We start from the raw sequence: 12,014 nt of genomic DNA, 5'->3' as shown, positions 1-12,014 counted from the left end.
TATAGATTAGACAGAAAGTTTTTTTTTTATAATTCTCCTTAAATTTTGGCAAGTATGGGACTAAATTTCATTGATTAACTGTAATACTTAAAAGATCTTTGATTTAACCAATGTGGGTTCCCCTGTAACCAACCTAACTTGTCCACACCGGGTAGATAACTTCATGAATTGGTTTGATCATCTTAATTCAATAGGCATATATTAGATGTATACTATATGCAAGGAACTTGGCTTACTGCTAGGGATACAAAAGAAAAATAGATTAAGAGTTGGAAAGGATTCTAGAGGTCTTGATTTTCCACTTTTTGGTATGAAAAAAAAGGTGCAGTTATAAATATTTTTGTATATATAGTACCTTCCTGTCTGTCTATAACCTTCTTTGGGTATATACCAGTAGTAGTATCACTGAGCCAAAAGGTATAAACAATTTAGTCAATTTTCTGGCATAATTCCAAATTGTTTTCCATAATGGTAGGACCAACTCACAGGTGTATTAGTGTGCTTGTATTTATAGAAACCCTATCCAACATTGACTATTTTTGTATTTTGTCATATTTGCCAATTTGATGAGTACCAAGTGAAATCTCAGTTGTTTTCATTTGCATTTTCTCTTATTATTAGTGATTTGCAGCATTTTTTTCATATTATTATCGTTCATTTAAATTTCTTCAACCCTTCAACCACTTATCTATTGGGCCAGTGTGGGCTTTTATGCCCCTTTCCCCTACCCCTAGCATATCTTAAAATAGAGATTTAAAGTTTCAACTGATAACCCATTATTGCTATGGAAACTGAACTTTAGCAAAAGTTTTGCTAGTTAAATGTCAAAAAGATTCTTTTAACTTTTAAATTAGCTAGGGATCTAGCTCCTTATCTTTTAAAATATTTAACATGTCTGAATTTTTACTTTGTGGATATTTAACAAGTAGAATAAAGGTACCTGTCAGTTATGTCCTAGCAATGCATTTTGGGTTCACGTTAAATGCTCTCATCTGTCTCTGGTGAAAGACTGTTCTAGCACATTTTTAGACAGGGTCGAACATTTCAGTATGTTTTGAACAGTAAATTCTGTTATTAATGTTTTAATTCGGTCAGTTTTCTAACAACCTCTTTATTTTATTTAGTGAAGAATTGGTAATGGAAACACAGGCCCTCTGCACCCAGTTACAAAGTGTAATGGAGGACACCATGAAAAAGCAGGATCAGAGTTTTATGGTAACAGTGTTTTCGAATTTTATTGCTTCTGCTTTCTTCTCCCCCCCCCCTAAAAAAGGAGGAAAAAAATCTAGCAGTACTCAGACACTTAAAAGCTTTATGACCCTAGGCAAATCATTTAATAACCTCTTTGAACCTCACTTCCTTTAACTGTAAAACTAGGATAACAGTATTTACCTTACAGGGTCCTTATGTGGAACAAGTGAGATAATGTACATCCTGTGCTTTTTGAATGTTAAAATGCTGTATGTTGTTTATGTTTACATAAATGTTATAATTATATGTTATGTTATGTTTCAGTTGTGTCCAACTCTTCATGATCTCATCTGGGGTTTTCTTGGCAAAGATACTGGAGTGGCTTGCTATTTCCTTCTCAAGCTCATTTTATAGACAAGAAAACTGAGACAAATAAGGTTAAGTGACTTGCCCAGGGTAACACAGCTAGTGAGTGTCTGAGGTCAGATTTGAACTCGGGTCTTCCTGACTCCAGGTCTCCTGTCCTGTTGGGCTCTTATTATTACTATTTTTTTCTTTTGGAGCAGACCTATGATATAAAAATAATAATAATAATAATAAATATTTATATAGTACTTTTGGTTTGGGGAATTCCCAGTGAGGGAACTCCTTTTACCAACGCAGATCAATACTTGCTCTGTAGCTTAGACAGCTGCCTTGGGCCCTAAAAATATAAATGACTTGCCCGGGGTCACACAGCTAGTAAGTAGCCATCTGTGTTAGAGACAAGTCTTCTTTGCTGCAAGGCCAGATCTTTATCCATTATACTACACCAGTCAACAAGTCAGCCCCCCAGAAACATTGGTAGAAAAGGGGAAGTGTGGTTTTTTTCTATCCCTGACAGTAAAACTCCAATTTGGGGAGTCTGAGGAAAAAATTGCTTTTTGAGCAGGTTTGATAAAACTGTGCCTACCTAGCCACAAGCAAGACTGCAAGCAATGATGGTAAGGTCAGTCCTTTGGGATAAATCATAGGAACCTGGTTACAAACCGACCCAAAGACCCAGGTGTCACCCAGCCCGTGCTGCTGGGTTTCACTCCATAGCCTCAGTCCAAAGTTGGAAGCCTAGAGTGTGCTGCAGAAGAACTGACGGAATGGGCAGCCCTGGTTGGAGTCCATATCCACAGGTCAGAGTTTCTGTTGTCCCTGCAGAAATGTCTCTAAAGGAGGAGGACCTGTGAACCCCCATTTTCATTGGTGGGTTTAAACTTGGAAAATTGCCCTTGGATGTATGAAAGGATTCATGGTACATTGCTCATCCCCCAAATAATAATAGTAACAATGATGATGATGGCGGTGGTGGACATTTACATAGTGCTACAAAGTTTGTAGAGCTCTTTGTATATATTATCTCACTTGAGCCTCACAGCAATTCTCCATGGGAGGTATTATAGGTATTATTATTATCCCCATCTTATAAGTAAGGGAACTGAGTTTCAGAGAGGGTAAATGTCTTGCTCTTGATCACACAGCTAGTTAAGTATGGCAGAAGCAGGATTAGAAGCCAGACCTTGCTGACTCCAGCTCCAATACAGTGGACTTGTGAGAATATTAGCAGTCCATACTGGGGAAGGGGATTCAGATCCTCCTAGAGGATCTTCAGAGACCTTGATATTGCTTAGTCATTTTCAGTCGTGTCTGACTCTTTGTGACACCTTTTTGGGGTTTTCTTTGGCAGATACTGGAGTGGTTTACCATTTCCTTCTCCAGGTCATTTTACAGATGAGGAAACTGAGGCAAACAGGGTTAAGTGATTGTCCAGGGGCGCACAGCTAGTAAGTGTCTGAGGCCAGATTTGAATTCAGGAAGATGAGCTTTCCTGATTTCAGATCTGGCATTCTATCCACTGCATCATCCAACTGCCCCATAGACATTGGTACTCCCTGACAAAAACAACTGAATTCTTAAAATTCCCAGGTACTCAAGAGTTCCCTTTTATACTGTTGTAAATGTTATGGTGACATAAGCTGCTGGTGCTAGTGGTAATATCAGTAACCATAGCAATAATGATAATAACAATGACAACAATAATAATAATATGCATTTACATAGCACTTTGACAATTATAAAGCATTTTATCTACTTTATTTCAGCAGTTCTCAAAGTGTAGTGGGAGTGCCTAAAGCCATTTCAGGGATTTGTAAGGTCAAAATAATTTTCTTAATAATACATAATGAAAACATTAAAACATAATGGTGTTTTAATTTCTAATCTAGTAACCATTGATAAATATAACCAGGGGTATGATAGCACCAGCTCATAGTGGTCCACAAGAGCTGAGTGTTAAATTTTCAGTGTTAGCAATTACATCTTAGAAATTGGCAGATGCTACAGATCAAGGTTTTAATTATTGATTTGTTGATTATCTAGATTTAGGAAAGTGATGTAAAAAATGTTAATAATTCAAATTAAAGGTTAAAAGGTGTCATGGATATATGGGGGGCTGAGGGCAGTGGAGAGCTGTTGTTAAAACATTTACCAGCACACCACTGGATATGTAAACAAATATATAAACCCATATAAACAAAAACTTGTTGGGTCCTCTATAATTTTTAAAAGTTTAAAGGAATCCTAAGACCCTAAAGTTTAGGAACCACTGCTGTATTTCATTTGATCCTCACAATGATATGAAATAGGCACAGCAGGTATTATCTCCATATTACAGATGAGGAAACTGAGAATCATGGAGTTTAAGTGACTTGCCTATGGCTACATAGGCAATGTGAGGGTAGGATTTGAACCCAGGACTTTGCTCTCTCTAGCTTTACCTCTCTTTCCCCAACACTACAAACAACATATTATTTATTGTTCTATTTTCATATTTGACTGAATAGGATATTGTGTAGTAGTAAGAGCTCTGATTGGGTTTGAAGTCAGAATCACTGGGTTTGAATTCTGGCTCTTCTACTTCTTAGCTGTGTGACCTTGAGTAAATTGCATTACCTTTCTGAGCCTCAGTTTTCTCATCTGTAAAATGAAAACGTTGGGCTTGATGGTCACCAGTACCTGTAGGTGATAATAATGCCTGTAAAGCACTTACTTCTTAGGATTATTGTGATAATCAAATGAGATAATTTATTTAAAACACTTTGCAATCCTTAAAATGCTCTGTAAATGTCAGTTATTAATATTCTTGGGGCAGTTTGCTGAAGTAGCCAAAGCCAGAAAGTCCTGGGTTCAAATCCCACCCCTGACATTGGCCATGTGACCACAGACAAACTGCTGAACTTCTCAATGCTTTTGGCAACTCTGGAGGACCATGACATTGCAGAGAGAAGGCACTGACTCGCATTGGCTTCATTTCCTTATCCCAGAGTTTTCCCATCAACAGAACCCTCAGCCCAGTCTGTATTACTGTCCCTCTTATTACTCAAGTCCCTTCCAGCTCTCAATTCTATAATACATTGTCATTATTTTAAAGGGAAATTATTGAATCCACAAGAAAGATGGTAATAGAACATATGTTCATCATACAAAAGCAATGAGGAAAATTTTTTTGTTTTTTCTTTCTTTTTTCTTTTTTTCCTGAAAGCAGATGAGACATTTGTTTCTGCTGTAATAAGAACCCAATGGCTATAATTAGGTTTGTTGAGCTGTGCAGATTTCAGTTTTGTGGGGTTTTTTAACCATGTAGAAAAAAAATAGTGAATCTCTGTCACTAGACCGGAAAAATAGACATAGCATTAAAAAGCCCACATGTAATTATGAACAGTATTTTGGGCAAAGATGTCCATTTTTTTGCCCCTAGACAACCTAGCACTGCAGAGCAAAGGGGTCCCTTTGGAGAGACCTGGACAGATTATAAATATTTGTATTTATATTTTGAAAGACCACATAGCAGAGAGAGAAATCAAACAGCATCTTGGAAGGGCAAAGTAGACGTGCCAAGAGGATTGCTCAGGAATTGATGTTAGGATTGGGGTTTGCTAAAAGGAAAACGTACAGTTAGAGGATCATATAGTTAAGAGTTACCTCTGTACTTGCATTTCAAAGTTTTCTACACTGACGTGCCTAACTAACCCGTTGGGGGTCTTTTCCAAATGCAGTGTGGAGATTCTGACCGTGCTAAATGCGTCGTGTCCATGATCAGACTTATTTCTAGAAGGAAAGGCAATTATTGAATGTTTCCAAAGTACAAGGAAATCACACTCAGGAGAAGGTCTGCCTTAATACTCAGCAGTGCCTTGTTGATGATGGAGAACAATATTCCAAATGCCCATATATGCAGAAACTTACTCTCAAATTCCTACCAAGTGCTAGACTCATCTACAGTATCATGTCTCATAGGCACACACTTTATCACCATGCAAGTGACTAGTCCATAGAGCAACAACAGGTTAAAGTGTTGTGTCCTGTTTTCTTTCTTTTTTTTTTAAAGGGAAATTAATCAAGGAATTGATGATACATGACCCTATTTTTTTTTTTTTTTTTTTTTTTTTTTTGAGGCTGAGCCTCCCTCCCTTGCCCAGACTAGAAGTACAGCGACCACTCCTGATAGGCATCAGAAAGCTTCAACCTTACTCTGTTTTTCTGAACTGACCTAGCTTGGCCCTCCTTAGGCAGCCTGGTGGCCCGTCCCTCTTAGGGGCTGACCATATTGTTGCTAGACTGTGTGGACAGCCAATCAGCTTTAGCTCTACTGGAATTCAGAACTCCCAAGTTTCAAGTGATCGGTCCACCTTGTCTTCCTCAGCAGGGGGGACAATAGCCATGTGCCTCCACACCTAGGAAATGCATTCCTTTAAAAATCATCGTTACCATCATCATCATGCAAAGTGGCTTTGGAGAGAATTATTCCTTTGATAGACATGGTGTAAGCGCTTTTTTTTTCTTTGCAGCCTCTCTCTGGGCACCGGTGTTTTTTTTCCCCACAGTTCCATAAGTATCACAGTGTCTTAGAGAACTCAAAGCCCCCACCCCACCCCACCCCTACCTTGTTTTCTTTTCTTTTAAAATAATATCTTAACTTAAAAACTTAACACTGAACATCAGTACAACCACATAAATTTGCTTAGTAATTACTTGCATTTAAATTAATTTCAGTACATAACATATGACAGTTTTTCAGTTACTCCCTCTGGGCCCCCATCCAAATTGAAGCCCCTTTTGCTAGGGGTTAATGTTGTGGAGGACACTTTCCTGAGGCAGAGAGCATATATTGTGGCAGTAAGAGCCTTTTCCACTCTGTTTTCCAATTCCTTGTGTCAATCATTAAACATTTATTAACCACTTACTAAGTGCCAAGCACAGTGAAAAGCGCTGGGAATACAAAAAGACTCCAAGGACAGCCCTTGCCCATGAGGAGAGTACAATTTAACAGATCCTAACTGATAACTCTGTCACTTACGCCTCATGTGAGTTGTAACAAGTCATTTGAGCTCTCTTGGCCTCAGTTTCCTCATCTCTAAAATTATCGGATTGTTCTAGGCAGCCTCTGAGGTCCCTCTGAACTCTGAAGCCATTATCCTCGTGGTCATGGCTGCTGCTTTGCTTCTTACGTCACGTTTCATCAAGCATCTTTTTTCTTTCCATGACAAGTACAGATTGTTTAGTCTCAGAGCAGTGGACCATCCTAGCTGTCTCCCTTTTTTTTTTTTAATTTTTCATTACAAAGACTTTATTAGAAAATATAGGGAGAAGTTAGTAGTCTCTAAATATTTGAGACCTTGATAATGTAAGAAATGTCTGTCAAATAATGACACTTTAGGGGAAAAAAGCATACCACAAGTGTAAGTATCCCCAGCTGTCCCTCATGGCTCCCCTGTCCCCAGACATTTGGAATTCTCAGGATGCAGTGGTTGGCGCGGAAAGTTTCCTTCATACAGATCACCCTTTTAGGGTTAGAGATTGTTGCTAAGTAGGGATTCTGGACCCTACTTAGACACATGTGAAGACTTGGCTTGAGGTCAGCTTGGCTGGGATTACTCATGAGTGTTTCTCCATTCTGTTGTCTCCCTTTTTAATTTAAACATGGGTGTCTACAGACCAGCTAGCTAACTGTTCCTCATTCTTGTGGCTACAAAGTATTTACACAGACATGCATGACTACCTAGATTTGAAGGACTCGAATGGTTTTCCAAACGCAGCGCGTGAAGATTTAGCCCATTCTAAATGCAGTGTTTCCACGTTTGGATTAACTTCTGACCTTTGAAAAACTTTTCATTAGACGTCATGTACACTAATCATTCAGAGAATCATTGGAGTTTAAGGGAAGGAAGCTTTTGGATTTTTTTTATTTTACATTGCCATCATTTCCAAAAAGTCTCCTCCCCCTACTCACCCAACCTCACCCCCATGAGTCTTCCCATGTAACAAATTAAAAACAATTAAGCAAAACTGACATAGTGACTAAGCACGAGAGTAAATGAAATATTTCAGGTGCCTTTTTACAACCTTTGGGGGACTTCCTTTTCATTTCATTCAAGAATTATTTCAGCATCTTTAGAAAATCTTCTCAAAGAACTTTAGACAGAGTAGCCACCTCCGCCGCCACCACCACCACCACCACTGTTTTTGGTTTTTTTGTTTATTTGTTTTTTGTTGTTTTGTTTTGTTTTTTTGGTGAGGCAATTGGGGTTAAGTGACTTGCCCAGGGTCACACAGCTTCACTCAAGTGTCTGTCAAATTTGAACTCAGATCCTGACTCCAGTGCGCCACGTAGCTGCCTCTACTATGTTTTTTTTAATGTGTATTCATGCCTTTTGTTTAAATATCACCTAAATATCCCTCTGTATCTTTTCCTCTCCCCCCTCCCAGAGAGCCATCCCATATAAGAATTTTTTTTTTAAAGAAAAAGAGAAAGGAGGAGGGTAAAATCAACAAAATAAAGCAATACATGAAAAAAAAAATCTGACAACATGTGTGGTATTCCACCCCCATAGATCTCCCTTCCCTTCCCCACTTTTTTTAAAAATTTTTTTTAACCCTTCCCCACTTCTGCAAAGAACTCAGGGGAGGTGTCCTCTTATACTTTTTCTTTAGGCCACACCTTATTCTTTATAATTTTGTAATTCATTTTCCTTTTTTTTTGTAAATTTTTTATTCATTTTAAGTGTAAATACAAAACAAGAAAAAAAAAAGAACATCTCCATGTACACAGCAGAACATAAGAGAGGATTCAATGTAAAAAAATAAATTTGAGAGAAAACCTATATAATAAATACTACATTGTTTTTTGTAATTCATTTTTGATGATTCTGTAATAGTTGATCTTTCTATTAACATTGTTGTAATTGTATATGTTGTTTTCTTGGCTCTGCTTACTTTACTTGAACTTTTTTTTTTACATGAACTTTATTTATGTAAGTCTTTCCAGAGTTCTCTGTAGTAATAATAATTATAGCAAACATTTATGTTGTGTTCACTATGTGCCAGGTGCTTTACAATTACTATTTCATTCAATCTTCACAACATCTCTGGGAGGTAGGTGCTACATTATCCACATTTTACAGATGAGAAAACTGAGGCAAATAGAAGTTAAGTGACTTGCCCAGGGTCACACAGCTACTAAGTCTTTAGGGCTGCATTTGAACTCAGGTCTTTGTGACTCCAGGCCAGGTACTCTATCCCCTGTACCACCAGCTGCTTACTTCTCTATATTCATGATATTTATACTACTGTTGTTATTATTAGAATTAATAATAATAACAATATTGTGGAGAATATTGTTCTCCAACAATGGAGAATGGATTGATTAATGGGTGTGGGGCACCATACCAGTGACTTTTGTGCCTTCTGAAGACAAGTTTTCCAGAGTTTGGCAATTATGGAGGAAGGGGAACAGACCTCAGTGTCCATACACACATTCAACTCTAGAATTAGCCCATTTGTCAAGAAAACATTGACATGCCAGTCCTCTAAGTCAGATCCCACATTTCGGAAGAGCAGAAACAAAGGAGACCATAAAACGTAGAGCCTTGTCACCTTCACGATGAGTAACAAGTGTGAATTTAAAGTGGGGGGCACATGTGCAGGACACACGGGGTCATAGGATTGCAGATGCAGAGCTGGACGGGGACCTTGGAGAGCTTCTCATCCAGCCCCCCTCATTTTACAGGCAAGGAAACTGAGGCCCAGAGAGGTAGGTGACTTTGTGGCAGAGACAGGCCTGGAACCGGGGTCCTGTGACTCCAGAACTGCCACTCAAACATTTTCTTCAGGACACACGCATTTTTAGGCTTCTCTTATAACTATTTCCAAGGCTTCACATAGCCAATGGTACCCTAAGTAGCACTTTCTTTTCTCCAGTAAGCATAGATAAGTGCTCTGTGCTAAAAACAGTAACACTAAAATTGACCCTCCAGCTTTCATCATAATCAAATCTTAAGATTACTGAAGACCTCTTCCCTAATACAGGGGCAGCGAGGTGGGTCCGTAGTGCACAGAGCTCCAGGACCTGCAGTCAGGAAGACTCATCTTCCTGAGTTCGAATCCTGCCTCAGATACTCACTACCTGCGTGACCCTGGGCACTTGACCCTATTTGCCTCAGTTTCTTCATCTGTAAAATGAGCTAGAGAAGGAAATGGCAAATCACTCAAGTATCTTTGCCAACACAACTCCAAATGGGGTCACAGTCAGTCACAACCAAAATGAATGAACCACAAATTGGCTAATTCAAAATGAAGAAGTTAGGTAAGGTTTTTAATTTGGAGATACAGCATCCAAAGCATATAACCAGAATATATATAATAATAAGATGACTTACTTTTACTGCTGAAATTGAACTGTTTTCCTGCTAGAGGAAAATTAGGTCTGTTGCTGGTTGCTGTCTTGGTAACACGCCTGTGTTGGCTTCCAGACCCTGGACTGGACGTGGTTACATTCTGAGGATGAAGACCCCAGCAGCGGGGAGCAGACACAGATCTGAACGTCTGGTGCCGCTTGGATGGACTTAGCCAAGTGATCTGCTGAGGGGTGCCTCTCTCCAGGGCTTTTCCGATCCCTGGTGTGAGGGTGATCGCCTGAGCCAAGAGTGCCATCTGGACAGGGAGCTCACATCCCCCTGCCGTCGTGGGCCCCGGCGGTTACACTTTGGGCCTGGGCAGGAGAGCTGAAACACCCTCGTGACAGAGGCCATGCCAAGCAGAACTTCCCCGGTGCCAGGCCACAAGTTTTCGAGCTGATCCTGTCTGTGCCCTGGGAAAGTACTCCCAAGGATGAGCGCCTCCACAGTGGGAGAGGCTTGGCTGCCTTCTGGGTTAGCGCAGCCTCTTGGGGGATCCTAAGTGAGCGTTCATCTTTTCTGGGTGTCTTGGGGATTGCCTGTCACGGCTCTACCTGTTCCACACACACATATCCAGGAATATGTTGGAGCCAGCTCTAACCAGCTTGTGAGAGATTGTTAAATTTTCAGCGTGAGAATTTATGCCCGGAGATTGGCATTCGCTCCAGTCAGGGCTTAATTATTGTTTTGTTGATTGTCTAGACTTAAGAAAGTGTTAATAATGCGGATTAAAAGTGTGAGTGTCTACACCTCTCCACACGCTACCCCCAGCCCTGTTGTTAAACATTTACCAGCAGGCCCCTGGCCTTGAGTCCCTTTCCAAGTACTGTTCTGCGGTCTAAAAGCTAAGTACGTGATCTGGACTCACACAGGTCTTTGTACTTTTGAACAAAACCTCCTTCATTTCCTCCTTCTCTCCCTCTGAGTTACTGGTATTAATTTATGCCTGACTTACTATTTTGTCCATCCCTAACAAAACCTGAGGGCCTAAGCATACCAAAGTGATGCTCTTATGATCATCTTTTCAGCTTAGCCTTAGTTTACTATAGTTGGAAACTTAGAAGTAGCCACTGCTGGAAATTCTTTTGCCTGGAGGCCAGTGCCATGAACCTGAAGGAGGCAGGCATAGAACTAGGGTGGGTTGGGGCAGCTAGGTGGTGCAGTGGATAAAGCACCAGCCCCGAAGTCAAGATGAACCTGAGTTCAAATCCGGCCTCAGACCAAACACTTGATACTTACTAGCTGTATGACCCTGGGCAAGTCACTTAACCCTAGTTGCCTTAAAAAAAAAGGGGGGGGAGAACATTCAGAACTTCAGGGCAATCACTGAATTTAGAGGAATTACGCACAGCACTTAACACTCATTGTTAGAAAAACTACAGAAGTAAGCAAACTCACTGGCAGGAATAGAAATAGTTCAAACAGAAACCTACCAATTAGTGGGGTGGGGTGAGCTCTCCAACTACCCCCTTCCCTGCTCAAAAGAGGGCACACTTTGCCCCAGGTGCAAAAACTACTAGTTATAGTTCTGCAGAGAAGTAAAAGTTGCATATGTCAAGCTAGGCTGCCAGCCATCCCTCCCTATTCCATTCACCTTTGTTTATTGAATCTGTATTTGTGCATGTCTGCCTTTGTATCTTTCACCGAATCTGGAAATGTGATTAAATTGATTGATTTTTTAAAATTCTGTATTTTGTTTGTCACTCAGGGGAATATTTAATTGCACTGTTTTTTACAGTTATTGTAAAGTTGAGATCTCTAAACTTAGCAAGGCTCCATATGTAAAGTAATATAAGAATTAATTGAGTCCTGCATCCTTCATCAGGCCCAGGAGCACTGCTTGCTCCTTAACCTTTCTTGTCTTCTCTGTAATGATGGGAAATTAATCATATTGGCTTCAACACCAAATTCATATAATACTCCTCATGCTCCTCCTCATCGTCACCATTAATAAGAATTTACTGTTGGTGCTACAGTGTGCCAGGCACTGAGCTAAAAACATGGTACGATGGAGGAAGCAAAAAGGTGTCAGGCCCGGTGCCTGATCTGCAGGAATTTAGC

The 12,014-nt window shown here is 39.9% G+C and overlaps 1 protein-coding gene across 2 annotated transcripts in view; it reads left to right on the top strand.

Moving 5' to 3' along the window:
* IKBKB (inhibitor of nuclear factor kappa B kinase subunit beta) overlaps positions 1-11,169 on the top strand; it is a 78,067-nt gene extending 66,898 nt beyond the window's left edge. For both annotated transcript variants that reach the window (XM_027865447.1, XM_027865446.1), the window contains 2 exons: positions 1,125-1,215; positions 10,029-11,169. In XM_027865447.1, coding sequence (XP_027721248.1) covers positions 1,125-1,215; positions 10,029-10,097 — 160 coding nt within the window. In that variant the 3' untranslated portion in view covers positions 10,098-11,169. The remainder of the gene's footprint in view (positions 1-1,124; positions 1,216-10,028) is intronic.
* The last annotated feature ends 845 nt before the right edge of the window (positions 11,170-12,014 follow it).

Source organism: Vombatus ursinus, unplaced genomic scaffold, assembly GCF_900497805.2.
Source record: "Vombatus ursinus unplaced genomic scaffold, bare-nosed wombat genome assembly UNPS02014778.1, whole genome shotgun sequence".
NCBI classification, from domain to species: Eukaryota; Metazoa; Chordata; class Mammalia; order Diprotodontia; family Vombatidae; genus Vombatus; species Vombatus ursinus.
This window is presented reverse-complemented; position numbering and strand designations above follow the sequence as displayed.